Raw genomic sequence first — 22,631 nt, 5'->3', positions numbered from 1 at the left:
GCAGGACAGGCAGCAGTGATGAAAGGGGAGGTGTCGCAGGGCAGGCCGCGTGCTGAAAGACTCTGCAGTTGGCTCCCTAGGGGCTTCAATAATTAGGAAGCCACTTCCTAGGCTTCCCTGTGGCAGAGCATCTACCAGATTGCACCCTAATAGCTTGTTACTTGCCTGTACCCCCTACCCAAACTGTGAGTTACTTGAAGGTCAGGGTCATGCTTAATGAATCCATGAATTTACAAGGCTTGACCCAGATTGTCTGTAAAATAAATATTTGCCAAATGAATGAATGAATAAACATGGAGGACGCTGACCTCAGAGGATGGACAGCTCTAAAAATAATTAGATTCTGGAAGGATATAAATACACATCCAGATGGCAGGCCCATTATTTGTCTGGACATACGGGGAGTCTGGAGCAAGGCTTGAATCTCTGAAGTTGATGGTAGCAAGTCTGCTTTCTCCAAACTGCTCCTCAGCGTCCCTGTTCTAGGCACGGCTATTGGCTAGAAGGGCCCTGAAGTCAACCAAGGGGCTGCTGACCACACCTTCAACTCCGCTTGTCTAAGCCTGGAGTGTCCTAGGCCACAGCAGTGTGGAGGCAGCATGTGATGCAAGAAAACTCAGAGTGGAGCCTCTTGTGGGCTTAGCTGTACTTCTGTGTGTTCTCTTGTCCCCAGCGCTGCTCCTTAGACCCTTAAAGATAGGGATCATGTTCCGCCCACCAGTCCCTACTTTTTCATCCAGCCCTACTCCCTGGGTTCTTTTCATTTCAGGACCAGCTTCAGCTTCCTAAGACTTTACCTTAACCATTGCTGTGGACCGTGTGTTTGTGTCTCCCTGACAAATTCCTATGCTGAAGCCCAGATCCCCAGATATGATGAGCTGAGAGCCCTCAGGGTGGGGTCAGTGCCCTTAACAGCAGAGGAACTGAGCAGAGCCCAGGCTGTGGGACAACACAGCAAGAAGGCCGCTGTCTGGCAGCCAAGGGGAGGGCCTCCACCTCACACTGAACCTGCTGGCACCCTCATCTGGGACTTGCTAGCTTCCGGATCTGGGAGAAAGAAATGTGCATCGTTGAGGCCACCCACATGCTGCTATTATCTTACAGCAGCTCAAAATGAATAAGACAGCCATCATTTGTCTTGGAGGAGAAATCTCACTTTGCAGGACTTTCAACTCAGCCTGTTTGCAAAGTGTTCAAACATGCGTAATGCATGTCTTGGGCTGAGGCATAAAACTAAAGCAGGGTGGTAGACAGGAACCCTGGGGGCTGCTGATAGTTTAGGTGGATATTATTTCTAAAGTGTGGATATATTTTGGGTGCCCTCCGATGAAGGTGGGTATTTGGGCAGGGTGTGCTGAAGGATGTGCATGTTTAGACATGTATTATCCCTCAGTCCCATCACGTGGCCAGCCCTCTGAAGCAGCTCTCCATCATCTCTGGGGTCACACGGTATTCCCTTCTGTCTAGGGAATGGCATGTGGTGCAGTGGGATGAGCACAGACTTTAGACACAGACAGACCAGTTATATCAACTCTCTGAACCACTGTCTCTTCATCTGCCTCCAGCTGGACAATAACAGCATCCACATAAAGCTAGAGAGGATTCAGCTATGAAATTTTATGACGAAAAGGGTGACTATATGGGCTTCCCAGATGGTGCTAGTGGTAAAGAACCTGCCTGTCAATGCAGAAGACATAAGAGATGAGGGTTCGATCCCTGGGTTGGGAAGATCCCCTGAAGGAGGGCATGGCAATCCACTCCAGGATTCTTGCCTGGAGAATCTCATGGACAGAGGACTCTGGCGGGCTATGATTCATAGGGTCACAAAGAGTGGGACACAACTGAAGTGACTTAGCAGCAGCAGCAGATGAGTATATCGGAAGTGGTTTGCACCTGGCTGCAAATGTAACTGCAGCCTCGAAATTAGAAGACGAAAGCACTCCTTGGAAGGAAAGCTATAACAAACCTAGACCATGTATTGAAAAGCAGAGATGTTACTTTGCCAACAAAGGTCCTCATAGTCAAAGCTATGGTTTTTCCAATAGTCATGTATGGATGTGAGAGCTGGACCATAAAGAAGCCTGAACACCAAAGAATTGATGCTTTCGAATTGGGTTGCTGGAGAAGACGTCTGAGAGTCCCTTGGACTGCAAGATCAAACCAGCGAGTCCTAAAGGAAATCAACCCTGAATATTCATTGGAAGGACTGATGCTGAAGCTGAAGTGCCAATACTTTGGCTACCTGAGGCGAAGAATTAAGTCTTTGGAAAAGACCCTGACGCTAGGAAAGATTGAGGGCAGCAGGAGAAGGGGGTGACAGAAGATAAAATGATTAGGTAGCATCACCGACTCAATATACATGAGTCTGAGCAAACTCCAGAAGATAGTGAAGGACAGGGAAGCCTGGTGTGCTTCAGTCCATGGGGTAGCAAAGAGTTGGACATGACTTAGCAACTGAATAACAACATAGCACCTAGTAGGCCCTCAACAAGTACCATTCCTTTCTCTTCCCATCTAACGCAGTGAATCTGCATAGCTTATCTGCTTTCATTTGGAGCCCCAACTGCCCGGGCTCTGGCTGTCAGGACGCCCATGAAGCTTCCTGGGGAGCAGGTGTTAGTTGCCCGACATTCACAGCGCCCTCACTGTTCCTGATGCCCCTTGCTCACCACCTAGTTTCCGAAAATTGGTTTGCGTTACACGTGGGCCTTGGTGTAGTTTGGCACTTCCTTTCTGCCCCTGGCTTGCTGCACAAGAGCTGGAGGCCATTTCTGCCCCAGCACGGCTCTCTCCTCTGTCCCACATGCCCAACTCCTCGATAAGGAGGGAAAGGGGGCCAACAACTTCAGATGGACCCCTCTGCCAAGGCCTTTTTCCAGGGCACCAGGGAGTGTCCAGGAGGTAGAGGGACATGGTGCTGGCTCCTGGGAGAGCTTCCAAAGCATTAGGGGAGGTGAGCAGATGCATTGAAAAGTCAAACACAAGCATAAATGAAAACAAATAAACATTCCAGAGAAACACACAGTCATCTGTGCTGGCAAGTACTGTGGCTGATTCAGGCATCTTTGACTTCTGCCACCCCATCAGAAGAGGTCTCATTATGTCATGTCCCTCAGTCTGGGGCACCCCCCGAGGTGGAGAGTTAGGGCTGCTCCATCACATGGGGCTCCCAAGGACAGGGTCATTCTGCAGAATGGGGTCCTCTGGGGTCAGGGCTGTCCTTTCCACATCCAGTTTAGGGGACCCTGAGGTCAGGGGCTGCTGTGTTGCCTGCCATATCATAAATTAGAGCCCAGAGCTGTTTATCTCCTTCTCAGCAGGGCATGTTCCTGGTAAGTCATCCAATTTACACCTCCAGTGCATATGGCAACCGGGAGCATCTCCCGAGTGGGCATTCCCATGATACCTCCAAGCCTGAGGCTCTGTTGTGGGGCTGGCGGTAATTAGAGGTGATTATAATTGCTATGCGGTATTAATACATACAAAACAGAAGACAAATGGAATAATGAAAATATTGTGAGGTGCCATGAACAAACAGTAATTGGAATAATAAGTTACAGAATGAATTTATGGAGCGAGATCGATGAGGTGAGAGCTTAGGGCATGAGCACATCTGCGGTCCTGGATAATCCCATTCAGGAAAAACTCCCCTCAGAACCACTGAGCTGAAGACATTTTTTCCAGAGAAGAAAAGAGCTGCTAGCAGCCAGGTTGAAACTGAATCTACGCAGTGGGAGCTACATGTGTGCCTGCTTGTATGCACAGGCCAGGGTGGCCACATGCTCTACGGCAGGGGTCCCCAGCCTCCAGGGTCTAAGGCCTGATGGGCCGAGGTGGAGCTGATGTAATAATAACAAAGTGAACAACAAATGTAATGCATTTAAATCATCCCGAAACCATCCCCTGCATGTCGGTCTGTGGAGAAACTTTCTTCCACAAAACCGGTCCCTGGTGCCAAAAAGGCTGGAGACTGCTGCTCTGGGGGGGATGATTATAGGAGAAAGAATAAAATTTGAGATCACTCAATTGATCAAAATGGGATTCTTCATCTATTTGTTTTAATGCTTCCCCTCTGAGGTCGTGCAAGGTTATTGGTTGTTGGTCATTAATAAATAATGATAAAAATGTTATTGGCCAAAGGATGATAATCATATGGCACTCTGCTGGTTTATGTAAACCATGCCTTCTAATCTGGAGTAAAACCTGTGAGCTGGGTATTGCCATCTCTGCTTTATAAATACAGAGAAGCTGGGGCCGATGGGATTGGGTGGCCTGCCCAAGATCCAGTGGCTGGTAAATGGCAGAGCAGAGAACTGACCTTGGGCCCATGTGATCAGCTGGCCCGAGCCCAGCCCATCTTGCCATCCTGTTTATGACTGTCCCCTACAGAGCCCCCAGGGCTGTGTGGCATCATCTCAGGCAAGGCTGACCTCATGGACCCTCAAGATGCCAACCCCTGTTTCAGTCAGGGAAGTGCTGTCTTGATCTGTTTGGTATTTTGGGGTTTTCTTTAACATTGAACATGAGTTCCTAGTGGCTAACAGTGAGCATGGTAAGTACTCCATTGAGCCAGCCTGTGTCCATCTACCCCATGGTGTGAATATCGAGCAAGCAGGGCATGAACTTTATACGTGTGGGACAGCCAGCAACTGTCCCAGCTCCCTGGAGTATCACCCCATTTCTCTGTACCCTCTGGGCCTGGGGCTCTGAAGAGTCTTCTCCAGCTCCTTGGCAACGAGGCCGGCAGGGCCTTGGGTCACAGGGCTCCTGGTCTCAACTGCATCAGCTACCTCTTTAACCTCATCATCTACTGTTTTTCCCATTGCTTACTCCAGGCTGGCCTCCAAGCTGTCCCTGAAGCAGTGAGCGTCCTCGTGGCTCAGGGCCTTGGCACTTGGCCCCCTCGTCTCCCGTGAATGCCTTGGGATCTCCTTGGATACCTTCAGATCTCTACTATATACTGTTAATCCATCAGAGAAGCCTTTCCTGATCACTTTTAATAAACACTTCCCACACTTTCTAGGCTGACTTACTCTTTCTCTCTAACCCTCAACACTGCCTGCCACACTACACACCCATGTGCTTGTAGCCCATCTCCCTCCACCAGAATGTGAGACCAGGGGTGGAAAGGCTCCCTCTATGATGTTCAGTTTTATATTCCCAGCGTCTAGAAGCATGTCTGATCTGCAATGGGTGCTCTAGAAATGAACTTAACTCTTGCTTCCCTCTGCCCTCTGTCCTCCCCAGTTGAATGGATGGAGTCTTTCTGGAAAGTCTCAAAAGCTAGCACCATCACTGAACTAGTAAAATCAGCCCTCTCTTCCACCATATGGGGCCTCTTCATGGGCAAAGGTCATACCTCCTTCCCACAGGTCCACCCACGCTCCACCCAGATTTCTCTGCAAGAGGCATCCAGAAGCCATGGGAACGTGCGTTAAGGGTGGGAGTTAATAGTATGGAAGTTGATTTCATCCGAGTGCCTCCTGTGGAGCTGCTTTGTAAAGGTCAGCTGAGGCTACCAAACAGCCCATGAGGCAGGAGTTGACTGCCATCCCTCCTGTACAGATAAGGAGGCTGGAGCGGAAGGAGGGTAGGCCACCCCCCTGAGGTCCCACTGCAGGTCACCATGTGCTAAGACTCTTCTCAAACCCAGTCCCATTGGCCTCTTGGCCCACGTGTGTTCCACCACCTTACAGCAATCAACTAAAGTTCGGCCAACCCCCTTAGTGAAGCAAAATGAAAGCACGTGACCACCTACCAACACACCTTGGCAGAGGCGAACTCCACAGGCGCCGTCTGCCCCCCAGGCACGTGATGCGGGCCGTGCCCTCCAGACGGTACCCGGGGAAGCAGGAGAAGGTCAAGGTGTCGCCTACGCCGAACTGCAAGCCCTTCCGGATGCTGTAGGCTGGGACCTCTGGCTCCTCGCAGGGCTCCAGGTCATACTCTGGAAGGGAGGCAAGAGAGCCAGGGTCAGAGACAGAGGAGGGGCACACAGACAAAGACGCCAGGGAGAAGAGGGCGAGAGAGGAGGACAGACAGAGGCACAGGATATGCAGGGATCCATGAAAGGCAAGGAGAGGAGAGATAACTTGAGAGGGACAGAAGCAGGGGAGAACAGGCAGGTTGTGCTCCGGGCGGTCTGAGTGCTTCCTAGCCAGGAGGAGTGGGAGAGGGTGCTGTGTTTCTGGAGGCTTGCTTCCCAGGGGGATTTATGAGGCAGACCTGTCCCTCCTCTAACCTTCATCTCCACATGAAGCCCAGCTTCAGGCTTGCAGACCCTCCTGCCTCTTTCTCCCTGGATACCGAGCCAATTCAATTCAATTCAGCCTGGTTCTAGAGGGGTCAGAAATGGAAGACCCAGCCTAGGGCAATTTACATTCGGAAAAAGAACCTAAGAGCTGAATTTGGTTAAAGCTGTGCCTCAGGAACACTGACACTTGAGGCAGATGGCAAGTGTGATGGAGTGGCATTGCCAGAACAGGGACCAGCCTCTAGTGACTTTATGTCTCTAGCGATGACACAGAAGTACCTGTCTCCTGTCCTCATGGGCAATGCCCTTCTGGGACACTGTACCCCAGGGCTCTGTGTGGTTGGGAAAAACAGACGGGATAAGGCAGATGGGGGTGGCTCAGTGGTAACGAACCCTTCTACCAATGCAGGAGCCACAGGAGATGTGGGTTCTATCCCTGGATGGGGAAGATCCCCTGGAGGAGGAAATGGCAACCCATTCCAGCATTCTTGCTTGGAGAATCCCATGGACAGAGGAGCCTTGCAGACTGCAGTCCTTAGGGTTGCAAAGAGTTGGACATGACTGAAGTGACCTAGCATGCACGCAGGCACAAGGCAGGCTGGCTGGATATGTCCCATCAGCCAGCACATGGCAGGAGGCATCTGCTGGAGGGAGTTGCGGGGCTGAGCTGGGCCATGTCCCATTTCCTAGAGGTCAGATATCTCTTGTGCATCCCGGGAAAATCCACCTGCTACCTCTGCTCCTGGATGGGAAGGAGGGTGCTCTGGGAGCAAGTGAAATGAGCCGCAGAGGAGCAAAGGGCCCTCTTTCCTCCCTGAATGCAAACTGAAAAGCTTTCGTTTCAGGATTCCTAAACACAGTGAAAATTATCCATCACTACTAAATTAGCGTTGGTGAAGCAGTCTCCGAATGAGACTAAAACACTCCAACGTGTTAATTTCCATCTCCCTTCTTTTTCTTTGTTTTTGGAAATTGCTGTGGTTGTGAAGTAGTGGAATTGGAATCAGAAGAAGGATCTGGACTTACTAGAGCTGGAAGGGACTTCTGTGAGGTCCTCTAGTTCCATCAGTTGGGCCGGTCACATTCAGAGAGAACCCTGAACACCTCCTTCCAACCCACTATAAGGAACGTTCGTCCTTGTATCTAAACCAACTACCTTCTGCCACAGCACTGAGGTTCCCCTCCTAGAGGCTGGGGAGCGGACCAGCGCCATCTGCTGGCTGATAGTGGGGGTGGGGTGGAGGCACAGAGTGCCCTCTTCGCCCGGGGGACCCTCAAGTGCTGTACCTGAGAACGTGATGTTGAAGCCTTCGTAGGACATAGAGAAATCGGAAATGAAGCGGACCTGGGCGGTGAAGTTGCCATAGAGACCGGCGCTGATGGGGGCCGGCAGCCGCGAGCCCGTCAGCTGGCGCAGGGGCTGGGTGAAGCTGCCGTTCTCCGTGATGAGGAGGTAGTCGTGGCCGCTCTCCAGGTGGAAGGTGTGGAAAGTGAAGAACACACCTGCCGGGAGCCAGAGGGTCAGGGGGCAACGGTGAGAGGGCTGAAGGAGCCCAGCTGCACGCCGGCGTCTGCCGAGCATTCCCCGTTTGTAAACATCTCTCGGTGTGCAGAAGTCCAACAGCAACACGCACAGGCCAACCTGAGCGAAGGGCCCAGGTGTGCCGGACACGCCCCTGCCCACAGGCCCACTCAGGGAGGAAGACTCTGCTTCAGGCTTGTCCCAGTTTGAAAGGGAGATTTATGGTTAGGTCATTCATTCAGTCAACAGGTTTTCGTATATTGCTGGGTGTTTGCCAAGGGCTAGGATTCAGGGCTAGGTGGGTGCTAGGGGATAGAGCCACCGTGCAGAGTAACCAACACTGTCATCAATATAGATCAGACTGCATTGGGGGACAGAAGGGAAAGAGGGAAAGGCAGGATGGCCTCACTAAAGAGTATTTGTTTGGGGTCTTAAAAGGAGGCAGGGGAAATAACCGGCTAAGAGGGGAGAGGGTGCCCCAGGCAGGGGACAGAGCTGCTGTGGATTCCAGGGCTTGGTGAGCCGGGTGGTGCTGCTGGACGTACTCAGCCGGGAATATCCAGAAGAGGAGCTGGACATGCAGGCTCTCTGGGGCCGGACTGGATATTTTTCGAGAGGTGTTGGGGGCCTATCCTATCCAGAGTGTACCAGATTTCAGATTAGCAAGATGTTGGTGGCTATGAGAAGGAGGAAGTGGAGTGAGGGGAAGCAGAGAGAACAGTTAGAAGGATACCAGCCATGCGCTGAGGGGGAGAGTGGATGGGGTCAGCCAAGGGAACAAGAGCAGGAAAGGGACGTGGGACACGGGAGGGGAGGTGGACACGGATCAGAGGCAACGGAGGCAAAAGAGGAGCCAAGGGGTGACGGGGGAGGGTCTTGACCTGAAGGACAGTGATGTCTTTCGTGATCCGGGGCTGGACACATAGGAAGAGGAGCAAGTGGTGGAAGGGCAATGACTTTGGCTTTGAACACTCTGCACGGTCAGCATTCAGGAAGCACAAGCCAGCAGGAGGGAACTGGACGTACAGACTTGGAGTTCAGGGTTAAGGTCGGACTACAGCAGTAGATCGATCTGGGGGTCAGTGGCAAACAGGTGCTGCCTGAACCCCCAAACATGAAGAGGAAGGGAGGTGGGCAGGGCAGTCCTCAGAGAAGGGTAGACTGGAAGCCTGGGGGGAACTGGCATCACACAGAAGACAGGAGGAAGAGGAGCGGTCGAGAGGGGCCAGGCAGCCATCTGAGAGGGAGAAGGGGAGGGGACATCCACTGCGGGGGAGGGGCTGAGAGCACCCACTAATGAGAGGAAATTTCAGCCCTTGGTATGTGTGCATCACTGTTCTGAGTTGCCTGTAGTTGGCTCCTATCAATGGGAAGGGAAGATACAAAAACATTTCATCCTGCTACTAACCCTGCAACCTGGGTATGATTCTTCTCATCTCCACGTTACACCCGAGGAAACCAAGGCACAAAGCAATGAAATCATTTGTCCAAGGTCACCCAACCTGTAAGTGAGAAAGCTGGGTTCTGAACTGAGGCAATCTGGTGGCAGAGGCTGTGCAGTAAACCACCCCAGGATGCAGCTTCTCCTGCGATGAAAAGAGAGTCGAAGGTGGGGGGGGGGGGCAGGTGGTGGGAGGGGCCAGGAGGTGAGCAAGGTAATAGAGCAGCAAGATCTTAGCACCTAGAGCAACGCTTGAACTTGTCCAGATGGCAGCTGGGTTTGGGTGGACGGATGTACAATGCATGTCCGCCCACGAGCGAGTGTGCCTATGGGAATCCACCCCATGGATGTGCCAGGGCAGGGATGCGGGCAGGAAAGGAATGCTGTGCCCACTTGCTGTTCAAAGTCCACAGACCTCGGGATCCTGGGCATCGCCTGGGAGCTTGTTGGGAATGCAGAATCTCGGCCTCCACCTCAGACATCCTAAATCAGCATTCTCATGCTAACAAGATCCTCCAAGAGATGTGGAGGTACATACAAGTGTGAGGACTACTTCTCTAGATAATCACTGACATGTTCGGGATAAATGGTGGTTAGATGCAAGGTCTTCATGCTAAAGCATTTTAGATGTTTTCATTACTTTGCCTCTGTGTTGATAGAAACTGGCGATACAGAATACTGGGGATTCTACGGGCGGGGGTTGGGGGAACAGAACCCCATAGAGGTGGTGGGACCAGGGAAGCAGTTTGTAAATGTCCTGTGTTCAGGCAGCTGACATGCACCCATTTATCTATTTACTCAAAGAAATAGATCCTGGGCTTCCCTGGTGGTTCAGGGGTCAAGAATCTGCCTTGTAAGGCAAGGGAGGATAATTTGATTCCTGGTCCAGGAAGATCCCACATGCCGCACAGCAACTGAGCCCATGTACCACAGCTACTGAGCCAATGCTCCAGAGCCCGAGAGCTGCAACTACTGAGCCCATGTCCTACAGCTACTGAAGTGTGTTCACCTGGAGCCGGGCTCCACAACAAGAGAAGCTGCTGCAGTGAGAAGCCCACAGACCGTAACGAAGAGTAGCCCCTGCCTGCCAACAACTAGAGAAAGTCTGCATGCAGCAACGAAGACCCATTACGACCAATAAATAAATAAATCTTAAAGAAAGAGATAGATCTCGAGTGCCTGCTAAGTGCCAGATCTGTGCTAGGTACTGAGAAAGATCTCCCAGCCTGGTGGAGGAGACAGACACACCAGCAGTGAGATCCAGAGCGGGGGCACAGAGGGAGGGTGGGTGACTGTGCCCTGGGGTTGGGAAGGCGTCACAGCGGTCACAGTCTGTGACATGAGGGGTGTAAGCACGCGTGGAGTCCCACGGGCACGTGAGCCTGCAGGTATCCTGTACTCCTGACACGTAAACACGTGTGCATACGAGAAGACCATTCTCCTTCTGCAGAGCTTGGCAAGAGGCTTGGTGGAGCAGAGGGCTGCGTGGAGGCTGGGTCAGACACAGTAGCGGGTGGAAACAAAGCTGAATTAAGCACTGTGCTTTCTGTTTTTTGAGCATGCAAATACAACCCCTCCAAAGGAGGAAACACTTGGCAGGCATCCTAAGGATGAGTAAACAGCGGAGATGAAACCCCTGGCTTTCCCAGCTGTGTTGACCGCTTGGGGCTCCTTCGGCCATTGTGTGAAAATGAAGACATTGTCACAGAAATAGAGAGGCAGTGTTGGAGTCTGAATCCAGATTTGGTGTGACAGATGCACACGCAAACAAGGACTCCACTGGAGTGAAGCGTGCAGAATCGTGTGAAGGACAGCGACCTCTCACTGGGGCAGAAAGAGCAGGGCGTTAGGAGAGGAGACGGTCTGGAGGAAGGCGGACCTGGACCCAGAGCTCATCTACTGGGGGAAAGGTCTGGGGTGCAAAAATGTGTGCCAATTAATATAATCTGATGTTTTTAAAAAGCAGTCTAATTTGAAAGTGTTAGATAATTATAATTATCCAATTTGAAGATATCTGTATATATACATACATAGGAAGTCTCAGTACTTTTTAGTATATTCTGTACTTTTCCTTAGACCTCATTGATAAAATCTGTCATCCTAATTAATTTATCAATAATAATAAAAAAGCAGAGACATCACTTTGCCGACGAAGGATGCAGATAAAGCTATGGTTTTTCCAGTAATCGTGTATGGATATGAGAGTTGGACCATAAAGAAGGCTGAATACCAAAGAATTGATGCTTTCAAACTGTGGTGCTGGAGAAGACTCTTGAGAGTCCCTTGGAGAGCAAGGACATCAAATTACTCGATCCTAAAGGAAATCAACCCTGAATATTCACTGGAAGGACTGATGCTAAAGCTGAAGCTCCAATACCTTGGCCACATGATGCAAACAGCTGACTCACTGGAAAAGACCCTGTTGCTGGCAAAGATTGAGAGCAGAGGAGAAGGGGCGACAGAGAATGAGATGGTTGGATGGCATCACCAACTCAATGGACATGAGCTTGAGCAACTCTGGGAGATGGTGAAGGACAGGGAAGCCTGGTATGCTATAGTCCAAGGAGTCATGAAGAGTCAGACATTATTTAGTGACTGAACAACAATGAAAATTTTAAAAAAGAAGGATCTGGGCCAACATTGCTCTGTACCTTCAGTTCAGTCGCTCAGTACCTTTAGGTGACATTCAATCCCTGGAGAGAGGAACCCTTGGGGCAGCATGTGCAAAGCCCATAGCACAGTGCCCAGCACAGAAGGCATTCTCCGTGCTCAGTTCATCTGACTTCCAGATAGTCTTGTGGGTTTAAAGATGTTAGTCCCGGGGTCTTAGCGAGGACATGTTATCTGGACTCCTGAACTGGCTCTTCCCTTGGGCTGGGCATGTGGCAAGTTGAACAATCCTGACTTTCACAGAGTTTTGAGTTCCCCAGTTGTACTTTTACTGGTGGGGAGCAATCAAGAGTCAGCAGCCTCACAGGTCTGTTAACTGGAGATACTGTTGCAGACAGAGCCTGAGGGGTGCCTGCCCTCTGGGAAGGGTCTGAGTTCAGTTTAATTCAATTCATAGAGCTATTTCTTGAGTTTCTTCTGTGCCAGCATCAATCCAGCAGCTGGGGAAACTGCAGGAAACAAGGCAGACGTGTCTCTGGAAGAGCTCAGAGTCAGTCTGGGAGATAGATGATAAAGATGCGAGTTCCGTACAGGCGGAGTGAAGACTGAAGTTGGAAAGTAAAGGATCACGTGGTGGCCCATGGGAGGGAGCCCCCCCCTAGACCCAGGACTGGGGGCAGGGGGTCTGGAAGGCTCCTGAGAAGGATGAAGGAGCTGGCCACACGAGGGGAATGCTGGAGATGGTGCGGGGAGAGGAAATGTTACAGAAGAAAAGTACCCCATATACAAAGCTCTAGAACAGCATCCCCCAACCTTTTTGGCACCAGGAACTGGTTTTGTGGTTGACAATTTTTCCACAGACCAGTGTGGGGATAGTTTCAGGCTGTTTCAAGTGCATTACATTTATTGTACATTTTATTTCTATTATTGTTTTATCAGCTTCACCTCGGAGCCTCAGGCATTAGATCCTGGAGGTTGGGGACCCCTGCTCTAGAGGACAATGAAAGCCTAGGTACTGAAAGAAGTTCCATGTAGCTAGATCTTAATTTTTTAGAGGGCTCACAAGGAGGCTGAGAAAGGTACAACCAGGGCCATGAGGGCCACACTAGCTATTTCACCATTTGGGGCTCAATGCTAAGGGTTTGGTGATGCTTTCCATGGTTCTAAGGAAGAAGTGACCTGGTTATACGCTAGTGACCTCTTGATGATCCTAGCTAATTCCTGTTCACCCTTGGAGACAGGCCTAAGTTTCAACTCCAGGACTCCTGCCTAACCCCTGGGCAAGCCTCCGACGCTTTCCTACTTCTGTCTGCTCTGTCCCAGCATTGGGCATGATCTATTGAGAGGTCTCTCAGGCTGGATCTCTGCCACTTAACCACAAGGCAGTCAATGCCACAGGGCTTGCTCCACTGTGTCTGTCTAGTACCCACGGTAAGCGCATTTGTTAAAAATTTGTTGAACTGTGTTGCTGCTGCTGCTAAGTTGCTTCAGTTGTGTCCGACTTTGTGCGACCCCATAGACGGCAGCCCACCAGGCTCCTTCCGTCCCTGGGATTCTCCAGGCAAGAACACTGGAGTGGGTTGCCATTTCCTTCTCCAATGCATGAAAGTGCATTACCCACAGTAAGTGCATTTGTTAAAAATTTGTAGGACTGTATTGCTGCTGCTGCTAAGTTGCACAGTTCAACAAATTTTTAACAAATGCGCTTACTGTGGGTACTAGACAGACACAGTGGAGCAAGCCCTGTGGCGTTGCCATTTTTTTATTTATAAATATTTTATAAATATATTATTTTGGCAAACTTCTTTATTTAGTCAATAAATATTTAATTTTAAAATATTTTTTTTCACACATTCCTTTAGCTGCATGGTAATTTTTCATTATTTGGCTATACCATACATTGACTTAATGTTTCCTTACTGATGAACATCTGAGTAGTTACTAGTTTTTCTTTCTTTTTTTTTTTTTAATGAATAAAGTGTTTTAGGGGACATCTTTGTAGCTAAATCTTGATATAAAGTTTATTTATTTTCTTGAGATAAATTCCAAGAAGTAGAACTGCTGGGTCCAGAGCACATACGTTCTTAAGGCTTTTGATTCACTGCTTAATCGTCCTCTGGGAAGTTTGAATGGTTTCACACAACATTGGCACCAAAGAAGAGCACGCCTGTCTCCGAATGGTCCCCACACTGTTATGATATTCTCTGCTGACTTGAAAAGAGACATGGCATTTGGTTACTGGGTGAAGATGCACTTTTAAAATTGTTGGTGGGGTTGAGGTCTTTTCATTTGTATTTCTTCTGTAATGAAGTGCTAGTTGATAGCTTTGCTATATCAATAACCTCAGATAGGCAGATGACACCACCCTTATGGAAGAAAGCAAAGAGGGACTAAACAGCCTCTTGATGAAGGTGAAAGAGGAGAGTGAAAAAGCTGGCTTAAAACTCAACATTCCAAAAGTGAAGGCATCCAGTCCCATCACTTCATGGCAAATACATGGGGAAACAATGGAAATAGTCACAGACTTTATTTTCTTGGGCTCCAAAATTGCTGTGTATGGTGACTGCAGCCATGAAATTACAAGATGCGTGCTCCTTGGAAGAAAGGCTATGACAAACCTGGACAGCATATTAAAAAGCAGAAATGTTGGTCCATACAGTTAAACTTATGGTTTTTCCAGTAGTCATGTATGGAAGTGAGAGTTGGGCCATAAAGAAGGCTGAGAGCCAAAGAATTGATACTTTTGAACTGCGGTGTTGGAAAAGACTCTTGAGAGTCCCTTGAACAGCAAGGAGATTAAACCAATCAATCCTAAAGGAAATCAACCCTGAATATTCATTGGAAGGACTGATGCTTAAGCTGAAGCTCTAATACTTTGGCCACCTGATGCGAAGAGCTGACTCATTTGAAAAGACCCTGATGCTGGGAAAGATTGAGGGCAGGAGGAGAAGGGGACGACAGAGGATGAGATGGTTGAATGGCATCACCAACTCAATGGACATGAGCTTGAGTAAACTCTGGGAGATGGTGAAGGACAGGGAAGCCTGGTGTGCTGCAGTCCATGGCGTCACGAAGAGTTGGACACAACTGAGCAAAAGAACAACAACAACAACCACCGACCTGTGGATCAGGTGTATTTTTTTTTTAAATGTTAAGAGCTCTTTTTATATCAGGCTAGCAGAGAAGGCAATGGCACCCCACTCCAGTACTCCTGCCTGGAAAATCCCATGGATGGAGGAGCCTGGTGGGCTGCAGTCCATGGGGTCGCTAAGAGTCGGACACGACTGAGCGACTTCACTTTCACTTTTCACTTTCATGCATTGGAGAAGGAAATGGCAACCCACTCCAGTGTTCTTGCCTGGAGAATCCCAGGGACGGGGAAGCGTGGTGGGCTGCTGTCTATGGGGTCACACAGAGTTGGACACAACTGAAGCAACTTAGCACCAGCAGCAGCAGTGGTTCTTAGATGATTACATAGGTTACAAATATTTTTGTTCATTAACTATTTAAATATTTTATATGAATATTTTAAATATTTATACACATTTTTTTTTAAAAACCCTAAATCCATTTAAAGTGTTATTGAATCAAACATAACAGTCTATGCCTTTATGGAGTCTACTTTTGCTGCTGTTCTTCAAGTATGTCCCACCTGAGGTTAGACTTTCATATCTTTCTATTACTAGAATTTGTGGTTAAATGTGTGAGGTATGATTTGGTTTTTTCTTTTTTCCAAATGGTTAAGCCCACTGTTTCAAAACCATTTATTAAAAAATCCATCCTCTCTTTAATGGATTGGAAATGACACATTAATCATACACTAAAAACTGTCTCTCTCTCACACATACACATTCACATACACACACACTTGCTCTGTCTCTCACACACACATGCACAAACACAGGGGAATCTATTTCTGGATCTTTATTCTCCCCCACTGATTTGTGTGTCCGTTCCTATATTTATACGGCATCATTAAAATTATTTGAGCCCATAATAACATTTTAATATTTGGAATAGTTACTCTTCTTTTTAAATTTTTTCTTGACTTTTCTACATTTAATTCTTCTAGATCAGAAGTTCTTATTTTTGGGCATGTATCACAGTTAGCAGTGAAGTGTCCTAAAACATAGATGCCTCGTTTCCACCTCCAAAGTAGAAAATCTAAACCTCTAGGGTAGGGTCTAGCATTAGAGTAGCTGCCAAACTGCAGAGAACCTCGGCTCATGAACTTCAGAGGACGCTTCTGAGGGCAGAAGTCATATCTGCCTGATTAGTGTATATTCCCAGCCCCAGCATCTACCACACAGGGGGCATTCAATCAGTATTTGCTGAATAGAGACTGGAATAATGTGTCTCCCAGCCAAGGAACACCATGGACTGCTGGCAGTCACCAGATCCTAGAGGAGAAGCAGGGGACAGTTTCTCACTTAGAAGCTCCGGGAGGAACCAGCTCCTTGATTTTGGATTTCTGGACTCCTGAACTGTGCAAAGAATAAATTTCTGTTGTTTTAAGCCCACCTCCCCCCCCCCAAAAAAATACTTGCTGAATAAAAGAGTATATTAATTAATGTTTATTTATAGCCAGCATCTTACTTTGGACTTGGGCTCCCAAGGGTCATTTATGTCAGGGAAGGTGGAGCAAGAGGCCTGACTGATGAAAAACATACACAAAAACACTCATCTGAGGAACAGTGTGAGTTCTGTGAGAGGAAGATGGCTCCAGACAGTATCTGAAGATTGGGTGTGAGGGGCAGGGAGCAGAAGCAGCCTACGTCCCGTCAGCACTCGGTATAAGGAACTCAGTCTCAGGTTATCAGGAGGGGTCAGGTCGATCAGAAAACGAGAACAGGAACCCCTGTGCTGAGTGGGCTGGCCACCTCTCTACCACCGGGGTGTTTACACAGAGGTGTGATGCCATCTTGTAGGGAGTAATATAGAGAAGATTCCCTCATTAAGTAGGTTTTGAGAGCTGGCATTCTCTAAGATCTCTTGCAGAATGGAGATTTTTAGGTTTGAAAAATATTTGCTAGAGGATGAGTTCTGTGCTTTGAAGAGATAGGAATGTTCGGAGAGTTTTCTGGTTGGTGAGAAAAATCCAGACTAAGCCCAGAGGTTACTATACAGGGAGAGCCTCGTGGAGGCCATCTGGATATAGGGATCTTAGGGCCCTGACCACGTCGCAGCCCAATGCCTGCCACGGGCCTAAACACTCACCCTTGCCATGTGATGTTTCAATAATCCAGGTGCAGTTCAAGTTGTTGGGGTAGAAGTCAGGGAACCCTGGTGATAAGATGGTCCCACTGGAGCCTTGAATGAAGCCACCACAGAGAGCTGGAGAAGAGGGAAAAAGGACCCTGAAAGACTGAGGTGGCCCCGGGAGCTTTCCCCAGAATCCCCCTAGGATCCTAGCCCCGCTCTTGTTCAAACCTCCCACTCCTCACTGACAGGGGATCTTGGAGTCCGTGCCTAGGTTTTCACGGCAGAAAAGGCTCCTCTACTTTAGCGCCCCCTCCTGGTGAGGCTCACCTTCGCAGCTGGGCAGGGCCCGACTCCACTGGAAGTTGGGCTCACACTCCAGGGGCTCCCCGTCGCTCAGTGTGTAGCCCGAGTCGCAGCTGAAGGTCACCAGGGCACCCACGTAGAAGTCGTTCCCATGACGTTGCCCGTTGACAGGGATCCCTGGATCCAGACAGTGGTCCGACTGCAGTGTGATAGCTGGAAAAGAGAGCCCACGGCTGGAACAGACAGTTCCCTGCAACCACAGGGGGACCCCAGCTGACTCACAAAGGGAGGGAGAGAGAGTCCTGGCTGAGAGAAGGCTGGACTGTCATCTGCCTGCTCCTCAAATGTGGCTGTCGGTACTGGGTGAGGGTATCTGAAGACCCATCTGTCAGGGACAACCGGTTGGCTGCAATCATTCGTTCGTTCATCATCCATTCAGTAAACATCAGCGGAGTGACACACACGGCTTGGATTACAGATAGGATCACAGGTAAGAAAACAACCCTCTGCGCCTAGTGCTCTCCGCCACAACTTTCTGCAGTGGTCTGCAAAGAACTCAGTCAACAGTCTCTTTCAGAATGGATGTGTGTATACGCGTGACTGAGTCCCTTTGCTGTTCACCCAAGACTATCGCAACATTGTTAATCGGTTACATCCCCATGCAAAAGAAAAAAGTTTAAAAATATAAGATAAAATTGACTTTGTCCAATATTAATGCGGATATATCAGCTTTATCTTGACCAAAAAAAAAAAAAAAAAATCTCTTTCAATTGAGGCACCAGCAATGAATGCAGGCAATGGGAGAGGGTGAGGGAGTGTGAGATGACATCTCACTTCAACATCACCATCCGTCAAGCACTCTGTTCCCGGGGTGCCCAGCAGGCTGGCGCCCAATCATCTGCACGCAGAAGGGGACCTTTTATTCTTTCTGACGTTGAGCTCTGAGAGATGCTGAGAGCAAGGAGGACCTCCTGAGGAGCCCAGCCTAACTGAGAACTGCCCTGGGGACATGGCTGAGCGGGTCCCCCTGCCGGAGCTCAGCCCTGAGTCCTCCCCGGCACCCAGCCGGCCCCATCACCGCCACCCTGAGACTCACTCTCATAGCGGAGCTGGAAGCCGATGTCTGAGTGGCTCTTGTCGGTGGAGAAGAGGAGATAGAGGTGGTTGCTGGTGCTGATGAGGAACTGGGGGACCTGGGTGCCGTGGTAAACCCCAATCAAGGGCGCTGAGTACGTCCTTCCATCTCGCACTTCCAGGGTGTCATAGTTGACCTCGGTTTTAAATCTGCCGAAGATGGAGACGAAGACTTCTTCAGAAACCCAAGGCTCATTAATTTGCAAATGACAAGAGACCCTGCTTGCATCAGAAGAACTGGGTTTTGGCAGGTTGGGGTATCTTAATATAGTCTGCACACATTCACTGGAGATACGGGAGAACCCTCCCTACTGTGTTGAACCTTCCTCCTTCTTCTCCTGTGGTTGGACGCAGCTCTCCCAATCTTCTCTGAGGCCCGGGCAGTGACCCATCTTCAGAGCTAGAGGCACAGTGACTTGCCTCATGGGAGTCAGAATGTTCCAGGCCAGGGGTCAGCCAACTACAGCCCCTGGGCCAAATCTGGTCTAGAGTCTGTTTTTGTATGGCCTAAGGGCCAAGAATGGTTTTTGCATTTATAAAGAAGTTGTTTTGTTTTTTTTTTAAAGCAAAGACTATGCAACAGATATCTGCAAGTGTCCCATAAAACCTAAAATATTTCTTATGTGGCCCTTCACAGTAAAGTTTGCAACTGCTCTTCTGGGCCAAGGAAGCTTTGTCTAGATGAAGTTTACATTCATACTTGGGTGGCTGCTTTCCCCACCAGAGGGGCACAACCAGGCTGGGAGTAGAAGTGGGCCACATGAGCAGGATTTGGGTCAGAGGTGAGGAAGACCACCTTCCCACACCGAAAATGTCAGGGTGATGCTCCTCGGATGCTAACAGCCCCCTAAATGGCACAAACCCCACTTCTGAACCAAGGCCAAGAGCAAAGCCAGTGCAGCCTGTCCCTGCCCAGAGCATCTGCACCAGTGCCCTCTGACCTTGTTGACCTTGCAGCATCAGTGCTGGTCCCCCACCCATCCCAGCTTCCCTGCCACCCACAGCAGAGCTATTACCCCTCACCCCCACCGCCCAGGCTGTGGTTATAGGCACCTGTCGAAGGTGATTTTGATGGGGTAGCCTGGCTGGGCTTCGATCACCCAGGCACAGCTCAGGGCATCCTTGTAGAAGCCAGGCCAGCCAGGAGACAGGATGGTGCCACTGGGCGAAGTCAGATGACCACCGCAGGGAGCTGGGGAAGAAGGGAGACAGGCAGTTTTCTTGGGGGAACAATGAATAAAGAAAAGTCTTTCTATAAAATGTGTCTGCCAGCAAGTATTTTTTTTTTATTAATGGAGAATTACATAAACCATCTAGACTGTGAGTTCTGTCTTTCGGGACTTTTATGGATATGTCCAGTTACATCACTTGGAATTTTATGAAGGGCTGGAGGGGAGGAATGAAAAGAATCCTTTAAACAAAGTCCTCTGCCATTCTAGAAGGGTTGAAGTACAGCTAATATTGGGTCATACTGGTTCTTTCTTTGTTCTTCACTCAATTATCAGGCCTCTGACAGAGGCATGAGCCTGGCTCCTGCCCTGCACACACAGCGCTGGCCCTGGACCGCAGTCAGGGTCCCAAGCTCAGCTCAGAGCCTTGCACAGTCCACTCCACTGTGAGTTCCCCAAGGGCAGGGGCAGTGTTATTTGTCCTGAACAACTCGGAGTCCCCGGCCCCTAGCCTTGTGCTTGGAACACGGGTGGAACACTGAGTGACCGCTGCTTGAATGAGTGAGTGGATGGAAGCATGCTCTCGGTCACGGCGGGTAAACCACAAGGCCCTCAGGGTCCAGGCACACTCCACAGCTGGCTCTGAGCTTGCAACCTGTCATCTCAGCCCCCAGTCTCTCTCCATCCGCCTTCCCACTCTCTCCCACCTTTTCCATCACTCCTGCCTTTTCCCGCAATCAGACCCTTGGCCCTGAGATGGTGATTAGAGCTAGTCCAGAGCTCTACCTTCAGGCCATGAAGGCTCCACCTTCAGACTTCATGGTCCACCCTTTGGGTTAGGCAAGGTCACGTGACCACCTTGACCAATCAATCGAGGGCAGAAATGATGTGTGTCATGTCCATGTGAGAACATGAAGAGCCAGAGTGTGATCTGCAGCTGGTGACTGTGAAAGTGAGGGTCTAGACGGAAGTCCCGTCAGCTGGGCATCTAAGTGACCTTGAGGAGTAGAGTCCCATGACCCTGGTTACACGTGTAGCCTGAGTAGCCTGTCTTTAAGCCACTGAGATTCTGGGTTTATCTGGTAGCACAGTCTAACATCAACCACTCTGATAAGACATCTCCCTCCCTGAGACAGATGATGAGGGTGTTGATCACGACGAGCACCAAAGCTGCTCCCACTGTCACCATCACGGCGACGGACTGAATGTTACACGCTAAGCTTCAAGGCATTGCTCACTCCTCACAAAACACCAACCCTGAGAGGAGGGTGCTATTCTTGTCTCTATTTTACAGTTAAGAAAGCGGAGCCTTAAGGAGATTGAGTAACTAGGCTTTGCTAACTAACTAGGATTAGCAAGTGGTAGAGCTTGGATTCAGACCTAGGAAGACAGCATAAATCCAGAGACTTTACCCCAAACAGCCTCCTTGTTTTAAAAGAAACTCTGCTTCCTTAGGCTCCCCTTACCATGGTGCTACCAGCTGCCAAAATGTGCTGAACAAGACTGGAAAGGAAAGGGGATAAAGAGCTACACAACACTCCTATCTTTGCAAGTTTTTGCAGATTTCCCCAAGTAATCAGACTCATAAAATAATAGCCAAATGTACCACAACTTTCCTCTCTCAATTCTAGAACCCTTCTGAGAAATTTAAAATAATCATCAGGCATTCTTCATAGTAAATTACATTAGAAAGTTCACTTAAAAAGAAGATAAAGAAGAAGAATTATGAGGTTAATAGTAGACAACTCATACTGCTGATTTAGGATACTAACTGCTTTTATGTGTGTTATCTTATTTAAATGTGCACACCATTCATGAAATCACCCCCATTTTACAGAGGAAAAACTGAGGCTAAGAGAGTAGATCAAGAGCTAGTAGAGCAGGAAAGTGAAAGTCACTCAGTCATGTCCAACTCTTTGCAACCTCATGGACTGTAGTCTGCCAATTCTCCAGGCTGAAATACTGAAGTGGGTAGCTGTTCCCTTCTCCAGGGGATCTTCCCAACCCAGGAATCGAACCCAGGTCTCCCACATGGCAGGCAGATTCTTTACCAACTGAGCCACCAGTTAACTTCAAATGTGCTGTCTCCAAATTCCCCTGCAGCACATGACAGCATGGCAACCACAGCCAACTGGTATGAGCTCCCTGGAATTGAGTTTACTATGTGTTGGGCTTAATGTGGATTATCCTCCTGACAACTGCAACACTAAAAGGTAGATAACCATTATTATCCTGATTTTATAGGCAGGGATTATTATCCCATTACCAGGCAGTTGAGGCTTGGAGAAAACAAGAAATTACACAGCACCTCTATCAAATACTGAAAGAACAAACTGCCCATGGGTATTATTTCCTGGGTAACCCATTTTCAAAACCCATCCATTCATGTCGCTGAAATGACCAATGTTTTCCTCTGCTTTCCCAATTGACTTGTGAGACCCCTTGAGGGTGGGGAGGGGCCTGCCTACTGCTATATGCCTGGGTCCCCAGGCAGGTAATGAGTCTCAGGAGAGAGTGGGGACTCCCTCTTGGCTCCCATTCAGCACAGGCCCAGTGTCTTTGGTGGCTGGACTGTGATGTCTTCACTTTGCGGGAAGCCGTAGATCACAGAGCCCCTATTGCCTGCCCCGGCTACTCTCAATTCAGTGGTATACACAACAAAGCCCAACCTCAACTCACCAGAGAGGGAAGCTCAGACCTTTTCTTTGATGGTCACTATTTTGTTTTCTTTCTCTGCTATACTGTTTTATTACTTTGGCTACGACCTCTCTTCTCTGCTTTAGGTGCTTGGCAAACAATCTTTCCATTCATTCAGTCCTTCACTCTCTCTAGTTCATCTTCATATCCCAAGGTGGCAGTTGCTAGGCAGGGAGAGGGAGGGGAGGATTCCTAAGTACAGTGTCTCTTTAACATTTCAGAAGATTTAAACCTTGCTCTTACCAAGAAAATACAAATCAAAACTACACCAAGAAATTATTTCTCATCCTTCAAGTAGGG

The 22,631-nt window shown here is 49.1% G+C and overlaps 1 protein-coding gene across 1 annotated transcript in view; it reads right to left on the bottom strand.

Annotated features, from left to right (window-relative positions):
* The window catches only part of CSMD2 (CUB and Sushi multiple domains 2), a 275,213-nt gene that overhangs the window by 210,654 nt on the left and 41,928 nt on the right, over positions 1-22,631 (bottom strand). Inside the window, 6 exon segments of the mRNA XM_070362524.1 lie at positions 5,759-5,947; positions 7,541-7,756; positions 17,044-17,160; positions 17,356-17,544; positions 18,428-18,615; positions 19,519-19,657. Coding sequence (XP_070218625.1) covers positions 5,759-5,947; positions 7,541-7,756; positions 17,044-17,160; positions 17,356-17,544; positions 18,428-18,615; positions 19,519-19,657 — 1,038 coding nt within the window.

This window comes from Bos mutus, chromosome 3 (genome assembly GCF_027580195.1).
Source record: "Bos mutus isolate GX-2022 chromosome 3, NWIPB_WYAK_1.1, whole genome shotgun sequence".
In the NCBI taxonomy this organism is placed as follows: domain Eukaryota; kingdom Metazoa; phylum Chordata; class Mammalia; order Artiodactyla; family Bovidae; genus Bos; species Bos mutus.
Note: the sequence above shows the minus strand (reverse complement) of the source record. Positions and strands in the feature narration are given on the sequence as shown.